The following is a 21,096-nucleotide window of genomic DNA, read 5'->3' as shown; positions in this document are numbered from 1 at the left end:
CCGTTGAAACTGAATCTGATGGGTGAGTATAAGGAGTATTTTTGGATCCTGTACTTGGTTCTCAATCAATCCCAAATCAAACTTATTTAATAAGATATTATTCCAACAATATTCTTTCTAGGTGTTATTTTTTTGTTAGAAATATTTAAATCACAACTTGCCTAATGTCAGTGTACTAAAGAAGTGTAAGGAAGGAGGGAGTGTGTGAGCAATTTTTCTCTTTTGAGAATTTTTTACATAACTTCTATTCCACTTTATTATTAAAAGCAATCTCAAAAGAGAGGGGAGATTGCCCACTTTAAAGCATGTTTAATTAAACTCACTGAAAAACCGACTGAAACTTAATATCCCAATTTTCTTCCCCCCCCCCCCCCACTGAAAATTCATGAGAAAGGATGCTGCTTTTGCTCGACACTGCTACAGAATTTCAGCAATGGGATCTTGGGAGCCAGAAAGTTTGCTAAAAAAAAAAAAAAGGTTTCAGTGACTGCCTGAGGTGTATATTCTTCCAGTTCTAAAGCAGGTTACGCCAATCTTGCTTTACTTGACTTTGTGTGTGTGTGTGTGTGTGTGCACACAGGTGGCTCAATAGGGTTGACTTTTGGCAACTGCAGGCAACTCCCTGCAGTTTTGTTGTCGAGATGTTAGAAGTAGTTTGCCATTGCCTGCTTCCTCGAGCTGCGAGAGAGTGACTGGCCAAGGGCACCCAATTGGCTTCATGACTAAAGTGAGACTAGAACTCATCATACCCTGGTTTCCAGCCTAATGCTTAACCCAGTGTTTCTCAACCTTGGAGACTTGAAGTCCTGTGGACCTCAACTCCCTGAATTCCCCAGCCAGCTGTGCTGGCTGGGGGATTCTGGGAGTTGAAGTCCACAGGACTTCAAGTCTCCAAGGTTGAGAAACACTGGCTTAATCACTACACAAAACTCCTAAGGTCTCCTTATAAATTTAATGGGCCACAATGCCAAAGACTGAACTACAACCTGTACCAACAAAATGCTTAGGGAAATTAAGTGTCAAAGGATTTCTCTTTCTAAAGATTATGAGTGAAAGCAATGGCAGAACAGCCCACCGGTAAAACAAAGTCCTTCTTGTTGCCAAAAAGATGCTCCCCTCTCTTTCTCTCCAATGGAACCATTGCTTCTCTCCTCAGCACCAGTCCTTGGATGCATTTGTGCAGTTTCTCTATATTGGTTAAAGACCTAGTGGCAGTATTTACACAAGCTGTGGTTCTCTGTGTTGTTCTTCGTACCTTACTGATTTGGTCCAATTTAGATTTTGGTCAGTTTATGATTCAGTGAAATGAACGAATTCAGAAAATTGGCTAAATCCTTGGAATGAGATAGCCAGGAGCAGTGAGACGGAGACTGTACTGATGGCATCTCAGTGCAAAACTCAGGAAAACATCTCGGGTTTTCCTATAAATACTCAATAGCACAAGGCATAAAATGGAGCCTTCTGGGACACAACAGGTCAAATGTAAAATGTAAAAATTTATTGATACATATTATCTTGCCCAAGGCAGGATACTATAGTATTAGAAGAGCCACATAACAATCCAGTGTGCTTTGAGTGAGAGTGTGGTTATTGAACAAAATTATTCAATAGGTTTCATGGTTAAGTGAAATCTGACCTCCTGATTCCTAAAATCTAGACCTTGCATATACTTCTTGAGACAAAACTAATGGGGCTATTCTATAGCAGTGTTTACAACTTAAGGAGAAAAAGTTGATGGTACAGTGAAAATGCAACTAGTAGTTAATTACTTGACAACTATGTGTGATCCAGCACTGTGAATTTTCTCACAGAATCCAGGTCAAATCTCTTGCCAACAAGAATCCATTATAAAAGAGGATTGCAGCCATCAGAGTTGAATTGAGACCCCTCATAAAATTGAGGACTGAAGCTTCACTGAAGTCTACGAAAGGTATAAGCAGGCCACGGACCCCCAACCCTTCATGTGACTCACCACCTGGTTGCCCAACTGCTGATTCCAGTTATTTGTAAAAATCATTGCTGTGGGAGTTTAGAAGCTTTGATGATTTAGAGCTATTGTTAGTGGGTGTGAATTGTGGCTCACTGTCACCAGCACAAAAGGTAGAACAAGAGTTATTCCTTCTGAACTCAGATCAAGAGAGAAGGGGTGGTAGAGAGAGAGAAAAAAAATCATGACCTTCAATAAGAACATCTAGTCTTACCTTTGAGTGGTTCAAGAATTGTCTTTCGGTTCACACAATAACCAACACATTCAACTGATGTTATCTCCTAAGAGGTATCACTACAACTTAGTGAACAAACCCTTCAAAAGCAGGCTACTTTTCCAATTATCATCGGTACCATCAGCCCTCAACTGTTTCACGTACAGTATCCAGTTGCAAAGAAATAGTAATTTAAATTAGTGTGACTGGGGCATAAAATCTCTTGTTTTTCATCTTTCAAGAATCTCTTGGTTAACTTTGAGAAGATGCATTTTACAAGTAACTCAAAGTACCTTTCAGTGTTTTTGCCAAACCAAGAAGCATACACCTGTCAAGTCTCTAAATCAGGTGTATCCAATCCACAGCCTGCAAGCCACATGAGACAACTAGTAAAGTGGCCCCACAAGTTTGTAAACTTTTATCATTATGTGATTTATATACATTTATTATATAATATATTGTATATGTGGCCCAAGACAATTCCTCTTCACTCAATGCAGCTCAGGCAAGCCAAAACACTGCACACTCATTCTCTTAAGCTTTCCTTTCTTTGCACTTGCTTTTTTCAAAATCCTTTACTCAAAGTCAGCAAGCAGCTTTTAGTTGATAATCCCTGCCTCTTTCTGTATTTATCATTAAATTATCATAAGTTATCACAAAACATTAAATTAAACACAAAGAAATTATCTAGGAGTCTCTAAAGTAAAAAGGCTGGACATCATAAAAACAGAATGGCAGGATATTGAAAAAAGAATTAGTCCAATCTTATGCTAAAATAGTCCAAGCTAAAATGGAAACTAGGGAGGGGGTCTCAACTCAATGAAATAGGCTGGTTTTAGTCCATACAGCAATGAAGGCAGTTTTAAGGCATATTACAGGTTTTACCTTTAAAAAAATCATAGTTCTATGTTTGTCTTTCTTGAGAGGGGGAACCAGCACTCAGATAATTTACATATTTTTAATTAACAAATGAGTATATTTGTCAGAGAATTTAGGAAAACTAATCTAAAGGATAGTTGTTCTATCCCTGTTTAACAATCAGAGAAAAATACATTTACTGACTGCCTTGTACAGTGAATGTTTGCAGTTAGGACAGTAATTAACTTTGCAACTAATCCTTGCAAGTCAAGAAAGCAAAGGAAAGTTGAAATAAGGTCATTTCACTTGGTGATTGCTTAACAACTGAATTGCCAGTCCCAATTGTGATTGCTAAAAGAGGACTAGCTGTAAATTTCAGCCATTTTTCTTGATGCTAAAAATTTACCTAAGCAGACAAGTAAAAACCTATCTTAAATGTTTTCATTTAATTTAAACTCTCTCTTTGACCTCAAGGAAATTCTAGACAGAATTTCCAACAGGTTCCAACATCTGATACTGCATCAGTCTTTATGAATGTGTACTCTGCAAATACAGAAATCTGTTTCAATAATATTATTACTATTTGAATATATTCCTAAAAACAGAACATGTTATGGTAATTAATAAAAAATGAATTATGTAGTGCAAATAATGAATCACCTTTTCATGCAAACCTCTGCCTAGTTTCAAGCATCTGAAAATTATCAGATTTCTAGCAACCTCCAGGAAAGCAAACTTGGTGACAAAAAAGGAAGCTCTGTCCTTCAGCCCCAGTAATTTTTAAATTTGCCCCCCATCTTTATTCTGTAGAAATCAAGATGATGTACATTAAGCTCCTGCCTATTTTTCTTACAACAGCCCTATGAGGTGGAGTAGGTTAAGAGTGCAATGAACTCTGCAATGTATTCAGTCTTCTGAAATGGTCTTTCCCATAGATCACCAAAATACTGTAAGGATAACCCTGCAATTCATGTCTTGAAAATTAGTTAAATTTTAGAATAGAATAGAATAGAATAGAGTTGGAAGGGACCTTGGAAGTCTTCTAATCCAACCCCCTGCTTAGGCAGGAAACCCTACACCATTTCAGACAAATGGTATCCAACATCATCTTTAAAACTTCCAGTGTTGGGGCATTCACAACTTCTGGAGGCAAGTTGTTCCAATGATTAATTGTTCTAACTGTCAGGAAATTTCTCCTTAGTTCTAAGTTGCCTCTAAATTTTGTACATTTCCTGTTCCTGTTTAAAGTAGACATTAATTGGTATTTTTAATGTGCAAAAATAATTTACAATCAAAGTTTCTCATTTTTGGAATTGATAACTGAATGAGTTGATTTGTTCATAGTTTTTTCCCCTCACCGAAATTTTCAAAACTAATAAAAGACTTTAAAAATCCTGGGATTTTCACTGCCAATGGGGGCAAACAATAAACTGCTCACCAAGTCCATTGCTTTGCAAATATCCCTCAAGGAAAACAAGCAAAGGATATACAGTATATGTTTGAAAATCTCATGCAAGTCCCCATATCTCCCTGAAGCTAATTGGGGCTACTTCTTTTCTTGCCTTTACCAGTCTCTCTCATTTGGCTCCCGGTAAGGCAACTCCAGATGAGCAAACACATCCTTCTCAGTAGGAGTGGACAGGACAATCCCAGATCCAATTTTGAGGCCATCTGATCCTCGCACTACACCACTGCAGAGGGCATGCTCTGACAGACTCATGCCTTTCGTCTTGGCCAGAGCTCGCATGGAGCGATTGAAGTGGGCTGAGCCTGTGAAGTACAACAAAGCACAGGCAAACTCTCTGTAGGGCACCACAATGATGTCGAGGCGCCTGTGGTGCCTGTCTCGGCCTGGCAAACGGCAGACTCCGAGGTACTTCTGCTGGCTTTCATTGTCTTCCTGATTCACCAAGTCATCCGTGAGAAAGCCTGAGTGGAAAGCACAATGCATGAGACAAATACTGTAATATTATTGCAAAGGACTGAGAAGTACCATATTTTTCAGAGTATAAGATACACCTTTCCCCCCCCCAAAAAAGAGGGTGAAAATTTGGGTGCGTCTTATACACTGAATGAAGCCCCGCCCTCACTGGCCCCCACCCTTTGGCCTCTGCCTCCCAGCAATTTACCTCCTTGCAGAAAATGGGGGAAATGGGGCTTGCAGAGGCAACAATAGCCTATGGCAATCCCTGCAGCCTGAAACAGCTGATCATTGGGAGGCCCCAACTGAAACTGAAATTGAAAGTGAAACTGTTTGCTGCAAGGAGGCAAATTGCTGGGAGGCAGAGGCAGATTTTATTTTTCTTCTAATCAGGCTAAACTGAAACAAGCTGTTTGCTATTTGCTGCAAGGAGGTAAGTCCATAACTCTAAATGCCTACAGAATGTTCACATTATTACTTATTTTTTAAAGCCTGCTTTATTATTGTTCTAGACAACACAATGAATAAATGCTTGATCCAAAAAGGCCCATCTTCTTTTAAATAGCGGAGAATTAGGTATACTTCCAGAAAGCCACATCAATTTTAACAGCATCTGTACAAGTATAGTCTGAAATGTAACACCACAAACAGTGTATATTATCTGTACTGTTTGCTGTTTGCTGCAAGGAGGCAAATCATTGGGAGGCAGAGGCAGATTTTTTCTCCCTTGTTGTATAAGACGCTAGGTGCGTTTTATACTTTGGAGCATCTTATACTCTGAAAAATATGGTTAAGTTGACACTAGGAGCTACCCTCTTACTGATATCAGTCTCTGGTCCTGCCAGATCAATGTAAGTGGAAGGAACATTCCTGGAAGACAGGACATCACCTGGTCTGCCTTTTCATGATAATTTGCTATTAACTAAAAGCAAAAGAAAAGGAACAGGCTCCCCAAACATGAAGAACAAGTTTTAAAAGTACCTTAGAGAACAATACATAGCCCAGTCATGATCCCCAAAAGTCCAAGAAAGAAAAAGAAAAGCTTTCCCCAGTATAATAGCAATTACTGGTCTACAGTATTCAGCTTTAGGGAAATTGCCAAGATCAACTCAACACAACTAGGCCTCTTCTGTATTCCTACTTATGTTTTCTTTAAATAGTTCTCAAGGTGGATACATTCAGGAATATGATTCTGAACTCCCACCCCCACCACAGAACCAGCTGATATTCTCATACCACTTCTATGAAGAATGTTGAGCAGTTTGTTAAATACTCCTTGGTGGGAGTGTCCATCAGGATGAGTCACCAGTACATCCACATCTCCACAAGTGGGTTTTCCGCGCCGGAAAGAGCCACATGCTATGCACATTAGTTCAGGTATAATAGACTGAGCTGCTTCTCTAACCTTAAAGAGACAGATGAGAGAAATTAACTGCTCTCAAGTATCACTTACTGTAATACCGGCAATTCTATAAAGGAGAGTATTTGTAGCTCAGGGTTGAAATGAGGCGTCCTTGGTGCTCTCTGAGCTTGGTTGTTTTCTTCCAGACATTTCATTACCAAAACTAGGTAACATCATCAATGATAGTGATGATACCTAGCATCACAAGCTATCACTAGAAAATAACTAAGCTCAGAGACTACCAAGGATGCCTCAATCCTCAACTTACAACCACAATTGGGACAGGAGCTTTAATAAGCGAAATAATGGAGTCACTATGACTTTTTTACTGCAGTCATTAAACAAGTGTTAAAGGAACCTGGATTCTCCCAATGACTGTTTGTTGGAAACTACCTGGGAAGGTCACAAATGGTAATCATGTGATCCCAAAACACAGCAACCAATGAAAATACATGCCAGTTGCCAAGTGCCCAAATTTTAATCACTTGATCATGGGGACATGTGATGATAAGTCCATGGACTAGAAGTAAGTCACTTTTTTTAGCACCCTCATAGCTTCAAACAAAATGGCTGTATGTCAAGGACTACCTGTAATTCAATGGCCTAGCATCTCACTTGCTTGATTGCATGATAACTAAAACTGAAAAGTAAGTACCACCATAACTCAAATATTTGTAATGAACAGTAAAGTAATACCATGGAAATAAAGGAAAATCCCATCAGATTGAACATGTTTTTCTTCTAATATAGAACCACAGACGACTCCACATTGAAAAGGATACAATTTATCTTTGCCTGAGAATGGGTGATTCTCCTGCTATAGGAGATACATTCAGTATCATGTATGGGATCTTAATCACAAGAAATTGACTGTTCTTTCAGAACTGCAGTTAAATATCAAGAACTGGAACTCCCAATTCAATAAGCGCATGCCCAATGATACATTCCCTGTCAGCCTCTTTCCTATACTGTCTTTATTAAAGCATCATTTGAAAGCGATTTCGGTATGCAGGATTATCAGTATTATGATGCCAATCATCCATTTTAACAAACAAAGACATAGCTACCGGTTCAGAACATAGGGAGTAGGGGGAAGGGGGGGGAATCAGTTTAGAGGATGAGTGCCCCTTGTCAGTTTCCAGGATCATCCTTCATTAGTGAGGAATAAACCCATTAACCTTTGCCCTGCAACATTTGGAATCACCTTCATGGCTTTTCTAATGCAGATCTGCCCCCTCTGCATCCCCAATTAAGTTTTCTTGAAAGCAGCAAACCCCATACTGCACCTTGGATCTTCGACAGACAGCAGCTAATCCCTTCTTTCTCTTGTCTCTTCCCCGAGGTAGGCAAGAGAAGGGTAATCCCATCAAATCCACAATAGGCCCATTCCCAAGGGCGGAGGCTCCCCAAAGAACTTTAATCCTATGTACGGGGTGATGCCCTACCTGGCAACTATGCATTCTTTAAGGGCAGGCACTGTGACTGAGTGACAGTGTCATGCTGCCCAGTGCTGCCATGGCAATTGCACTGTACAGGAGGAACAATGAAAAGGTTTTTTTTTATGTGGCTTAGATCTCTGAATTTAAAGAGCTGCCTTAATATATAAACCTGAGGTATGGTCCAGCCCAAACATATAAAACAAGGGTGGGGAACATCTGGCTAGAGGGGTGCAAAGCACTCTTTCCTTACCAAGAGAGCAACAAAGGGAAATCACAGATGTTTTTGTCAATCATCCTACCAGTTATCTGAGAGTTATTTTGAGGAGGATTGGCATAACATATTGGGAATTTATCAAGGTTTCATTGGTGAAAATTAAAGCAGAAATGATTTTGGTAAACTAGATTTTAGGTCAGGTACAAAGGCTTGCAGAGCATAGAAATGAAAACATATCAACGTGGATGGAGGTTTGAATTTCTTTCTCAATCAATGGTAAGGAACTCCAACTTGGGGAAAAAAGAAATCTTCAATTTTTGCAGTAGATGTGCTTAAAAAGGAGAATTGATTTCTGATAGGCAGAAGTTTGGATGTGATTAGAGCCATGTTCTTTTGAGCAAATATGGAGAGAGAACACTGCATCAAATAAGAGGTTTCATTAAGAGTCGTGGCTTGAATGGCTAGTATATAAAAGGAAGTAAGAGCTAAGACAGCCTTCCTCAGCCTGTGCTATTTGAGAGTAGGAAAAAAAAGTGTTTTCCAGTTGTGAAGAACATGAGGTCATAAAGACTTTGGTGGTGCATAAAGATGAGACTGGGAAATCAACTCCATGGGCAAGTTAAAACTACTTTTACTGAGATTATCTATAACAGTGTTTCTCAACCTTGGCAGCTTTAAGTCCTATGGACTTCAACTCCCAGAATCCCCCAGCCAGCATAGCTGGCTGGGGGATTCTGGGAGTTGAAGTCCACAGGACTTAAAGTCGCCAAGGTTGAGAAACACTGATCTATAATAACAGAGCCTTGCAAATCTGGGTTCTACATCCTTTCCCTTTGTAGATTCCTATGAATCAATGAGGTGCCTGCCTGAGTCACTTCCAAATGTTATCTTGTTTCTTTGGATTTAAAAAAAAAATCACTTCATTTTGCCTTGGTATTTTCATCAGTCACCTTCCTTACTTTCTACACTCTACATAATGAAGTGTCCCTTCATTCAACCCTTGATGTAAGGCACATATACCTGCTGTGGCATCTTGGCTCATTGCGGGACAAGGTGATTCCCAGTTTTAGCATTTCAAATCGTAAAGGGGGGGGGAATGCCCAAACATCCCAAAATAGGTATGCCAGTAATAGGTTCGGAAGACGGGTGGGATCAACATAGAAAAGATGTTAGTGTTTAAGTATATAATACCTCTAATATGGTATCCCATTGGAAAATATTTTGGGGAGTTTTATTTGGAAAGCTGCAAAGTGGAAAAAAAAATGAATTGTCAATAAAACCAACACGGAATGGCCTTGTGATTAAAATCTCGTGACAAATAGCCTATGATCTTCTGTCAACATCTTGTATGGTTTCAGCAAGGTACTCACAGTCTGTTCAATCTCAGCAGCTTCTTGCCTTGGCATGCGTTCCAAGAAGTCCTCATAATACTTAAGGCCGATAACTTGCTGGCTGGTGAGAGAAGCCCTAGTGCGGATGTCATCCAGAGTACGAAAACCCTGGTCAGAACACATAACAGAATTAGAGGAATTTTGTTTTCAGTAATCCTTAATAAGCGATATCATAGAACCTAGAACCCACCACTGATGTGGTGTAACAGGAATGACAACACACAATACATTATTTGTAATACTGTCCTGATTTCCCGCTGCAAAACACATACATTTTTCTTCATGAACAGAAGCTCAAAACATGCGAGCATTCATTCAAAACACACACACACACACACACACACACACACACACTCACTCACTCACTCACTCACTCACTTACTCATGGTGTTGCTACTGGAAAATACCATAGGGGTTCAGTATGAATTTGACCCTTTTGCAAGATAAGACAGTTAATACATGTTGCTGTTGGTAATAAAGGAAAAAAGATTGATACAAATAAAGTTAACACATTGCATCTTTATACACACTATAAGGGAGGAAGAGAAGACACTAGCATTATGTGTCCAACATAGACAGCATAACATCTCCAGAGGAAGCTCCCCCATCAAATAAATCATAACTAAAAAAGTAGCAATCTATATAAATAAAAATGTAATGGTTGTTTGTTCAAAATCGCTAATCTCCGAAAGTTCTTCACCGATTGCTTTGAAATTTTGACACAACGTTGCATTCGAATACGCGACTGTTTTTATATACGTATATTATATAGATGTCACATCTGTGACAGGTAAAAACATGATTTTTTATAAAAACATGCTTTTTAAAAAACCAGCGCCATCTGGTGGACGTAAAAGCAACACACGCTATACTAAATATTTCATGATTCCATTTCGTTTTCAGCGCCATCTGGTGGACGTAAAAGCAACACATGCTATACTAAATATTTCATGATTCCATTTCAATGTTTCCGATTGCATTGTTATATTGAATTTTCATAGATTTCGATTTATTTTCATTTTGATTTAATTATTTCGCGTGACATTGCGTTGGAATTGAGCTGTGTTGTTTTACCATAGCATTCATTTAGTGAGTATAGTATATTCGGAACAGTTCGGCCCCTCTCCAGTTTGTCCCGACGGTCCCTTTATATGTGTGGCTGGGCTGCGGCCGCACCCTTTCCCCTTTCCGCCCCTCCTCTGACAAGCTTCAGTCATTTCCACCAAGGGGAGCCGAAGCCCTTTGGCCTCCCCCTCCCCTCCCCTCCCCTCCCACTGGGCCTTTGCTGTCTGAGGCGGGGCGCCACCTGCGCCATCCCTCAGCCACCTCCCCCTGCCTTTAAGCCGGCCTACCCCCGGCCAGCCCAGCGGCGCTCCAGAGGAGGCAGAGGGTCTCCTCAGCCCGGCCGGCCACGCGCACTCTCCACCCACCCTCACAGCAAGACAGCTACGGCCTCGCCAAGGCGGCTCTGACAGGGCGGCGGCGGTGTCAGCCTGAGGTGCAGCGGGGCTGGGGCAGCCCCTGGGTGCCCCGTGAGGCGGCACACCGAGGACTTCTCCTCCTCCCAGATCCTGGACGTCTCAAACTCCCAGGCCACTGACTTGGGGGAGCCTGAGCACAGCTCCTCCGAGGAGATGCTCAACAACTTCCACGAGGCCGACAGCCCCGGCGCTTTCTCGCCCAACCAGCCTCGCCCGGCCCAGCAGCCCCAAGTTCTGACCAACGACAGTACACACCTGTCGCCCCATTACGCCCAGACTGGACCACAGCAATGCATGGCCGGGTACAGCTAGTACTAATATAAACTTGTATGCCTTGCAGGAAAGATATAGCATGAACAAATAGGAGGCAATGACCACAGCATTATTGCTATATAGTTAGAGAATTACCTGCTGGTACCATATCTGGCTAGTCTTTACTCCTGCTCCCCATATATTGGAAAATAGTTCTAGCACTGAGACACTGTCACTGATGTGGTCTAGTTTTCGAAGGTGCCCACTCTCCAAGATTTCTACAATCTTTTCTGCCATCTGTTTTCCAATTCCAGGAATCTTACAGGCTTCCTGAATGGAGAACAATGAAAGAGCAACTGGTTAAAAGCAAAGCTCAAATACTTATTTAATCTGAGTATTTTAGGTATGCTGTGTTTCATTATCCCTGGTGCACACCCAACTTTCTAAGATAGACCCCCATCCTAAAAAAAACAACAACCATGATTAGCATTTAGAAAACTATGCAAGCTTTACAAACACTCCCTTATATCTTTTACTTTTGGCCTACAGATCTTTTGTCTGAATCTCAAGGCAGCTTCAGCCTTTCTCTGCATTCTTTTCAAAAGATCACAATCTTGGTAAAAGGTTCTGCATACCATTGTAGAAATAGTAAAATACTTTCCAACAGCAGGATGAAATAATAGGGATATATAAGTAGATGCACGCCACAGCTGTTTGAAATCACCTGTCTATACAACATTAAAAAGAACACAAATTGGAACTTTTCCTGCAGGGGAAAAAATACTAAGAAAAGTACAGATACCTTGGAGAAAATAAATATACAAACATGCTTAAAACATTTTGTCTCATTTACCTGAAAAGATGTGACAGGCTTATGATAACTCTTGAGTGCATTAATAGCTTTCATGTAGCCTAGATTCCTCCACTTGTCTCCTTGGACAGAGTAGGCTTTAGCTAGCACTTCCAGCTTCTCTGTAATGCACTGATTATGATTAATTTTCTTGCTTTCAGAAGACCGAGCACAAACCCACTTGCCACGGGAATTGCACGCTGACGAGCCTTCTGACAAATTGTTCAGGTCTTGGCCTGACTTCAGCGCTTTCATTTCTTCCAGAGTGACAACAGCTTTGTCCTCTTCAATTTCTTCATCATCTAACGTCCTCTTTGAGATACACAGAAGAAGCAGAAGAGGGAGCAATGAAACTGAGTGATCATTTATCCAATCACAGAATATGAGCTCATTCTGCAACAATATATAGACATTGTAAAGTATGGGGCACAATTCTTCATTTTTTTGGTTTCTTTTGTAATATTTGTATTGGTTTTGTCTTGTTAAAATTTCTTCAATAAAAATTATATTAAAGAAATAAAAATAAAATACAGAGCAGAATTAAGACCCATGAGAAATAATCACAGAAACCCAGTGTCGAAGCAAATATAAATTGAACTAGTAGTTTCATATCTACAATTTATGTTCCTAGTAATGGTTATCAAGAATTAGGAAGTACAGATGGCAAAATATCTGGGATGACCAAAATACAATTGATTGTCACAGTAAATGTGTTCTATGTTAAAAGCATGATGAAAAGTAATAATGAATATTTTGCATCAAATTATACAGTTAGTAGGTATTTGCTACCTTTACATTCTATAGCCGTAAGAAGGCACCAAAATTCCATATGACATATCTTGGGTACCCTACTAAGCAGCTCAGAATAGAAAAATATTGAACAATAGTTTTTACTTTTTATTCAGTGGAGTCCAAATACTATATGAAAGTCTTTAGGAAATGTACAAAATGCAACCAGAATATTCTGAAATTATGTTGTAAGGCACCCAAAGTCATTGGATACGAGATGGGTGGCAAATAAATTTCATAAATAAACAAATAGCCAAAAAATAAAAAATAAAGTCAGAATGTACAACAACATACTTTGAACAGAGGGTTGCATGATAACAAATCATTTACTACATATTGTTTTATTCTATTGTCCTATATTTTTCTGAAAAACAAACTTAAAGAAAAGACGTTTTAAGAGCCTCGGTTTACTAAGGACAAAGGTAAAGCGCACGGAACACTGTTACCTTCTCACCAAAGATGTTTCCTATTTTTCTACTTGAATTTTATATGCTTTCAACTGCCAGGTTGGCAGAAGCTGGGACAAGTAACAGGAGCTCACTCCATTACATGGCACTAGGGATTCGAACCACCAAACTGCCAATCTTTCTGATCCACAAGTTCAGCATCTTAGCCACTGAGCCACCGCATCTCTTACTAAGGATACTTTTATATTTATTAAGTTTGTTTATTTAACTATTTAAATTTTAAAATATATAAATAAAAAAACACTTTTGGATTTGTTTGTTTCCACAATCAAAATAGTAGGGGTTTTCCAAAGCTTAGATAAGAGTTTGATACTGGCTAACTTTAACAGAAAATCCCTGGCTTAGCCTAAAAATGTATAATCAGGCTCACTTTTATAGCTTCGATCCTAGAAACTTACAGGTAGCCCTCATTTAATGACCAAAATTGGGACCAGAATTTTGGCAACTGAATGAAGTGGTTGTTATATGAGATGCCCTACACCAGGTCTCCAACTTTGGCAACTTTAAGCCTGGAGGATTTCAACTCCCAGAATTCCCCAGCCAGCTTTGCTCCAGGCTTAAAGTTGCCAAGGTTGGAGACCTGGTGTAGGGCATCTCATGTAACAACCACTTCTCGGTGGCTTCTCGGTGGCTGCTCCGACCCTATGGAACGAACTCCCCGTGGAGATTCGTACCCTCACCACCCTCCAGACCTTCCGCATAGCCCTTAAAACCTGGCTGTCCCGACAGGCCTGGGGCTAAAGATTTCAACCCCACCCGAATAGTATGACTGTTGCGTTTTTTTAACGATGTATTGTCTTCATGTGTGTAACTTGTTTTGTCCTTCCCTCCCCCTGAATTGTGAGCCGCCCTGAGTCCCCTCAGGGAAAAGGGCGACATACAAATAAAGTATATTCTATTCTATTCTATTCTTCACTCGATGACCGCAATCCTGGTACTCACAGTGCAGTCATTAAGCAATTGCACAACAGCTGGGTTGGCAATATATAAATCATGTAACAATGCTATACCTGATTCTTTAAATCACACTGTAAAATGTGATTGGCTGCTGTTTTCCACAATCGGCCATAAGAGGGAGCCAGAATGACTGTTAGCTCTCTGTTTTGTTAGATGCTGGGCTGATCTGATCTGAGTGTTTTGGAAGCTGGCTGTTAGAAAGTGCCGTGAGCTATTGTAAGTTTTGCAACTGCTAGCAAACTTTGAGTACCGGACTGTTTATATGATACTGGACTATGTTATTTGGATTATCCCTTAACTGAAATACGTTGATGACTGACTGTCTTAACCATGTATGACTTGGACTGTTTGATGGACTCTGATACCTCTATTTCCATGAAAGTAAAAGCCTATTTAAACTGTAGTGTCTCTGTATGCTGGTTTGTGTGTTCTCCAACACAACTCTCACAATGCTTCGCTGAACGTACTCGCTCTCCCAACGGGGAGCTTACCTAACAAGATTCCCAGGAAACAAGTGGAGAGGAATGGAGAGAAGGATTTTAGCACAGAAGAGCTCTGCAGGCACAGAGGGGCAGGGATAAAAGGATTTTAGCTCTGTGATTTTGTTCCTGCTGCCCCATGCCTACAGAGCTCATACATACCAGTAGAAGTATTGCAAATCGTAATCACAAAAGAGAGGGTCCGACGATCGCGCGGCTTACAGCTGATCTGTGCGATCATCAGAACCTTCCCCCCCCCCCTTTAAAAGCATTTTTCCCTACCTATTTGCCCAAACCAGCAGGAAAAAAAGGTGGGGAAAAGTTGGTCACGCCCACCCGGTCACATGGTGCCCCCCACCAAGCCACACCCACAGAACTAGTGGCAAAAAAATATATTAAGATTTCACCACTGCATACAATGTTTTACAAGGGCCAGAAGTGCTTTAAAGCACCCTTTCCAAAACCATCATAACTTCAAACATTACTGGTCGTAAATCAAAGACTACCTGTACAGTATCACAGAAAGAGTTGACCTCGGTGTTTGATTCCTCTTTCAGTTCCATAACTGTGTTCTCTGCTTTGGAGTGAATCTTATTCTCATTCAGTAATGGTGAGCGTTGCACCGAAAAGCCTGTGTCATCCAGATATCTGCCAAGAATTAATAAACAACAAATAATTGAATTTGGGGCATTTCTCTTATCAACTAAAGGCAGATGAAGAACAATATAAAAAGGGGCTAGGAAATTCATACCAGATATATATTTCCAAAAGACATGATTTTTTTTTCAAATCTTGCATTAGTGAAGAATCTATCCAGATTTACATGTGTTTACTGTTTATATTAAACAGGCACATACTGAAATGAAAATATGATCATGTGTGCTTACATTCTATTAGTTACACTGCTAGTTATTTGCAATTATACAGAACCAATTCTAAGGTTTCTGCTTTATTTTTTGGCCTCCTATATCATTGGCCTCTCTTTCAACTATGTCACACTGTTCATCATTGCAACCATACATTGGTACAGTTCAGTGGAAAAAAATTAGACATTCCTGTAAACTTAAAAAATTCCAATGAATTCATAAAGTAACAGAACTCAAACATATTTTCCTGAAAATGTGAATGTTTACTTATTATTTATGTGCAGCTACTTATTGATTCAAAATAAGGAAACAGTGAATATGGCCAAAGGAAAAAAATAGGTGTCCTTTCTTTCAATATTTTATATCATCTCCTTTGGCCAAAATTACAGCTTCCATTTTCCTGCAGGTAAGCTGTTTTATTCTTGTTTGGGAATTTTTCTCCCATTCCTCCTTTTAGTTCTAGTTTCTTCTAGTTCAGAAATATTCTTAATCTCCTTGCACATGGTATATGTTCAAGATTCTTCACACATATTCAATAATATTCACCTCTGTGGAATATGGAGCCCATTTGAAACGAATCAACAGACAAATCAAATATGTCCTTAATAAGAAAAACATATTTGATTCAGAGCACGTTTTGGACTGCTGTCTTGTTGAAATATCCAGTTTAATTTTTTTAAACTCCCTGACTGCTTTCATGTAAATGTTAAACAACAGAGGAGAAGACAGAATCCCATGGAACACCACATGTGAATGATCTACATTTGAGCAGCAATGTCACCATATCATCTTCTGGGCTAATTCTCAGAGGAAGAATTGGAATCACTGCAAAAGAATGCTCCCAAGGCTCAACCTTGTCATATAGCCCATTGCTCTGAAGGATACCATGATTCTTGACTTACAGCCACAATTGAGCCCAAAATTTCTGTTGCAAAGTGAGACATTTGTTAAGTGGGTTTTCCCCATTTTACGACCTTTCTTGCCAGTCATTAAATGAATCATTGCAGTCGTTAAGTGAATCTGGCTTCCCCACTGACTTTCCTTTTCCTTGGATACTGCAAGTATCATAAATATGAGTCACTTGCCAGTCATCTGAATTTTGATCATGTGACCATGGGGATGCTGCAATGGTTGGAAATCAGTTCCATTGTAAGTTCAAATGGTCACTAAATGAAGTGCTGTAAGTCAAATACTACCTTCTTAGCTCATCTACTACAGTAACCAAAATAGGTTGTGTCATTTCCCGGATGAAATATCCAGTAAAATCACTTCAGAAAATCAGCATCCAAATCATCAAAGCCACCACTTTCTCAGTCACCTTATGAAAAAATAGGGTATTTGGCCAATGGTTTCACTAAAAATATCAAATGAAGTTCTTTTTTCTATTACATTTTGAAGGTGGATTATCAGTTTTGCATAAACTTTCCCCATTCGAACTGGATAAAGTATTTAAGAGAGAGACCTACTTCTCTGGGACGATGAGTCTATAGTCAGTAATGTCCAAGATCTGCTGTGCTGTAATACAAGAACTCAGCCATGATGCCTTAACTAGTTGCAATCCCCGAGGTAGCTTTTTGAGTTTGAGGAGCCGAAAAGCCCGATCAAAATCCATGTCTTCATCTACTATTACATGTGTCACATCTGGGGAGAACTGGCTGCAGATGTGCCCTCCATTGTGGATGATTTGCTTACAGAAGATCTCAGCCCTGGCTTGGCCAATTCCTGCTTGCAACACATAAGCTGTGATTGGCTCCAACCACCCTGGTAAAAATACTACAAGAAAGATGATAAGCAAGATAGGGTTGAGTTACAAATCTTTTCAGAGTGAAGAAAATCTGATGACTTAATGAAATATAATGAAAGTTAGTGTTCTATAACATATAGTCATTTTGTTATAATATTGCCTTATAAAGATCAAACTTTTTAAGTCATTTCTTTGAAAGGAATCATTTATCATAAAATTAAACCACAAGAATTAACAGCAATGCAAGCGACACCATGAGAGCTTCACATGACTAAAGTCAGGGGGGGGGAAATTCACCTTGCTGATTCTTGGCTTCTTCTTTCCAAATCTTTAAAGGTGCGTTGTGTACCTCATCTCTCAACTTCTTTCGTTTGCGGAAAGCTTTGACAATTCCTTGAGGTTCCATGAACTATATATGTCTCCTTCCCTAACAGGAGAACCCAGATTTGCTGAAGATGTAGGAAGGAAAAGTAAAAATAACAATATATTCTAATAACAGGTAATTCTTAATAGGTATCCTTTTGTCAATGTCCCATCATTTTAGAACAGATTAATAGTTCTAGTACATATCCCACTCAGTCAATCACAGAAATGACCCTTTTCATCATGCTTAACCTAATACATTTGAAGATTGGTAAAATTAGCAGTTCATAATTTATGTACCTTGTAATTATATATAACTATTTCCTTATATCTCTCTTTGCAACTGTCAGCTTATATTTTTTAGTATTGGGAATGATATTTTGCTGAAGGGTAGAGAAGATAAGCAGATACATTTGGGGAGACAATTGGAAACAGAGGGAATAGGTCTAGGATGGAAAATCAGTGTTGAATGTCATCTGCATATGGGTGCTACAGAAAACCATGGGATTTTACAAGATCTCCTTGGGATAGCATTTTTTTAAACTTAAGAGTAAAATTGTAATATTCTTAAATGTACTGTAATATATAATATAATGTATATCATATCCACATGACAAGTAATAAACTGTATATTGTTTTCCTGATTAGGAACAGCATCATATATGAAACAGTTCTTATTGTAACTTTCCTTGAAATATCTGGCTGGTCTTACTTTAGAAGAATGAAGTGCTAAACTTAGGAGGAGCAAGGACAGTATGGTACTTATGATCCATAAATATGGGCATTAAACTGGGAAGTGTTTTATGAATTAAGAACCCACGAGTCAGATTACTATTCCAGTAGTGCCAACACTGTTGGGCTAAGTTTAACTGGTAAAAGTAAAGACCACAGAGATTGAATCTAAGATTTGCTGAACACAAAGCATGTGCTCCAACACGATAAACTAAGGTTCTTCTATCCCAGATTCAATGTTCAATTTCTTTCATTAAAAGGATAATGAGCATGCTATTAGAGACCACTGTTAAAGAGTTGGAAAATACTTTATTGGAGAATCTGAATTTGTAGGACTTTTGCATTCTGCAATCTCTAGCCAAGAAACTGTGATCAAAGTCTTGGACAAAGCCAATGAAAAGTATAGCAGCTAAAAATAGTAATACCCTGTTTCCTTGAAAATAAGACCTTCCTGGCTAATAAGCCCAATTGAGCTTTTGAGCGCATGTGCTACAATAAGCCCTCCCCTGAAAATAAGCCCTCAGCAAAAATATTGCAACACAACAGCAGCAGCCCTGAGGTGACCATGCTCACTGCCTCCTGCACCTCAAAAATAATAAGACCTCCCCGAAAATAAGGCCAAACGCTTATTTCGGGTGTCAAAAGAAAATAGGGCCCTGTCTTATTTTTGGGAAAACACAGTAATAATATCAATATTGTTACTTTTAAGTACTATGGTAATTACTTTTTAAACCAAATGGCACAGCCTTTTATTAAAAGTAATGGACCATTTGATCAGGAGCTGAAGCAAAAGCTATCAGCACTGGGTTAATTTTATTTCAAATAAAAGTGTCTACAAGCAAATCTCTCATGCTGCACCCAGGAGAGTCTTTGCCCAATTTAACGTTACTCTGATGCACTTCCCATAAACTTTGGTTTACAAGACATGCCAGCTAAGGACTATAGTCCTTGAAATCAACGCATTTGATGTTGTGGGACTCCATCCCAAAGAGAGTGGAGAGACCAAGGGAGGAAAACTTTTCTGCAACACTTCGGAGCGTTGCTCTAACCCGAGCCCGGCTCACCGCAGCCCAGAGACCACCTGCTTAAGAGCGTCTGAATTTGGGAGGCGGGATGTGAATCGAGTCAAAGGCTCCTGACAGCCATGGCCAAAACATCGCGGCGCTTCTCTAGCCCCCTTCCAGATCAGATCAGATTAACAGAGTTGGAAGGGATCTTTGAGGTCATCTAGTCCACCACCCCCCGGCCCAAGGCGACTCAGGTGCGCCGCGCGCCCTGCCTCGCTGCCTTAAACCCACCCGTCCACCTACGTTGCCCCTCTGACTGGAGAAGGGAGGGGGAGCCCTTACGCAACGTCCAAAAAGAGGCCGAGGAGAACGATACCGAGGAGGGCAACGTTTCCTTACCGACGGTATCGCTGTGACGCAAGAGCGACCCGACGTTTTCTTCCGTGTCAGGGCCTAAGGGCCGGAAGACCGGGAGGCGTTGCCTTGGTAACGTGCCTAGCCGAGCCGCAATATGGCTGGGACCGGCTGGCTGGAGAGGTTGCGTGCGGCTCGCAAGACCGCCCTGCTCGCCGATGGTAACGGGACGGCGGGGGCTGGGATAGAGACGGTCTGGGAAATGACCCGCCGGCCACGGGCAAATGGGCAGCGGGGGAAGTTGGGAGCTTTGCAAGGTGGGAGAAGCCGTGCAGTTCCGGTCTCCAAAGAGCGAGGAGACGGTAGTCTCTTGTGTTGCTTTCGCTGTTGGTTGCGGCGATCCCGGGGAGACATAACAGAACAGAAATCTTCAAACCTGGCAACTTTAAGACTTGTGGACTTCAACTCCCAGAATTCGCCACACAGCAGAGCTGACTGGAGAATTCTGGGAGTTGAAGTCCACAAGCCTTAAAGTTGCCAAGTTGGGGGCCCCTATAATAGACTGAAGATCTAATTTAAAGATCCCTTTAAATTTGTTTTTTTTAAAGAAGTAATGGAAAAAATTCCCGAGTCTGTTTTATTTCTAACTGAAGTGTATTCATCACTGTGGGGAACATGTGGAAATCAACCTGTTAACATTGGTGCTTATTTCCATCAAAACTTGCGTTTAATCGAGGAGTAGCATGGATGGAGAGCTGGGAGTCTCTAAAAGTCACTCTGGCCAAATGGGGGGAACATATTCTATGGGATGGGATTTCCTGCTGTTTCTCCTTTTTAGGTCCACCTATCCTGTGCTCTCTTTAGGTAAACGAAAAATCCATTACTTGTTTGAGGATGGAAAGGAGATGGCAGAAGAGTATGACCTGAAAACACACCAGCTACTCTGTAAGCCAACCAACTTTTCTTACTGCTAGTTAAAGATTGGAAAGTAGATTCCAAGTAGATTCGAAATATAGGTTTTGCCTTCAATAGTCATGCACATTCTGTGGGTCAGTAAAGCAAACGAAAGAGATCCATACTAGGAAAGAGCAGTGAAACCAATGTTGACCTTTCCCCTAAGATTACAGGGCTAGGCTACATGTCCTTATCTGTTTCCTTATCCACAGCATTAACCCCAAGCATTGATGTCTCAGTTATACTACAGTATGTGATGAAACCAAAAATCCCACTCATTGTATTGGTATCGTTCCTGAGACTGCATGGTTTTATCAGGCTTCTCTTGACAAAACTGTACAAGCACATGCAAGCAGGGAGTTAAGGGCACAATGC

At 40.3% G+C, this 21,096-nt stretch overlaps 2 protein-coding genes across 4 annotated transcripts in view; one reads left to right on the top strand and one right to left on the bottom strand.

Annotated features, from left to right (window-relative positions):
• Positions 1–367: 367 nt before the first annotated feature.
• On the bottom strand, positions 368–19,879 carry POLL (DNA polymerase lambda). 3 transcript variants are annotated; one of them, XM_087725729.1, is made up of 10 exons: positions 19,813–19,879; positions 17,609–17,760; positions 17,034–17,340; positions 15,208–15,349; positions 12,013–12,321; positions 11,316–11,489; positions 9,406–9,534; positions 6,217–6,385; positions 883–4,988; positions 368–814 (listed from the first exon to the last, which is right to left on the bottom strand). In XM_087725729.1, the coding sequence occupies exons 2-9, from the start codon at positions 17,715–17,717 to the stop codon at positions 4,624–4,626; spliced, it is 1,704 nt and encodes a 567-aa protein (XP_087581855.1). In that variant the 5' UTR covers positions 17,718–17,760; positions 19,813–19,879; the 3' UTR covers positions 368–814; positions 883–4,623. The 3 variants fall into 3 exon arrangements, with proteins under 3 accessions (XP_087581855.1, XP_087581857.1, XP_087581856.1); XM_087725731.1 differs by having other exon boundaries at positions 19,756–19,827; XM_087725730.1 differs by having other exon boundaries at positions 19,705–19,817.
• DPCD (deleted in primary ciliary dyskinesia homolog (mouse)) overlaps positions 19,877–21,096 on the top strand; it is a 20,972-nt gene continuing 19,752 nt past the window's right edge. The window contains exons 1-2 of the mRNA XM_087725733.1: positions 19,877–19,988; positions 20,632–20,712. Coding sequence (XP_087581859.1) covers positions 19,925–19,988; positions 20,632–20,712 — 145 coding nt within the window. The 5' untranslated portion in view covers positions 19,877–19,924. The remainder of the gene's footprint in view (positions 19,989–20,631; positions 20,713–21,096) is intronic.

This window comes from Thamnophis sirtalis, unplaced genomic scaffold (assembly GCF_051295495.1).
Source record: "Thamnophis sirtalis isolate CommonGarterSnake01/CBP01778 unplaced genomic scaffold, rThaSir2_p1.2 scaffold_11, whole genome shotgun sequence".
Lineage (NCBI taxonomy): Eukaryota > Metazoa > Chordata > Lepidosauria > Squamata > Natricidae > Thamnophis > Thamnophis sirtalis.
This window is presented reverse-complemented; position numbering and strand designations above follow the sequence as displayed.

What these genes read in the sequence shown, in the direction of transcription:
- POLL (XM_087725729.1), bottom strand. Translation starts at nt 17,717, where the DNA reads ATGGAACCTCAAGGAATTGTCAAAGCTTTCCGCAAACGAAAGAAGTTG. An exon ending in AGAAGCCAAGAATCAGCAAG is followed by an intron (nt 17,341 to 17,608) that starts GTGAATTTCCCC and finishes TCTTTCTTGTAG; the next exon opens with TATTTTTACCAGGGTGGTTG. An exon ending in GCCAGATATGGTACCAGCAG is followed by an intron (nt 9,535 to 11,315) that starts GTAATTCTCTAA and finishes TGTTCTGACCAG; the next exon opens with GGTTTTCGTACTCTGGATGA.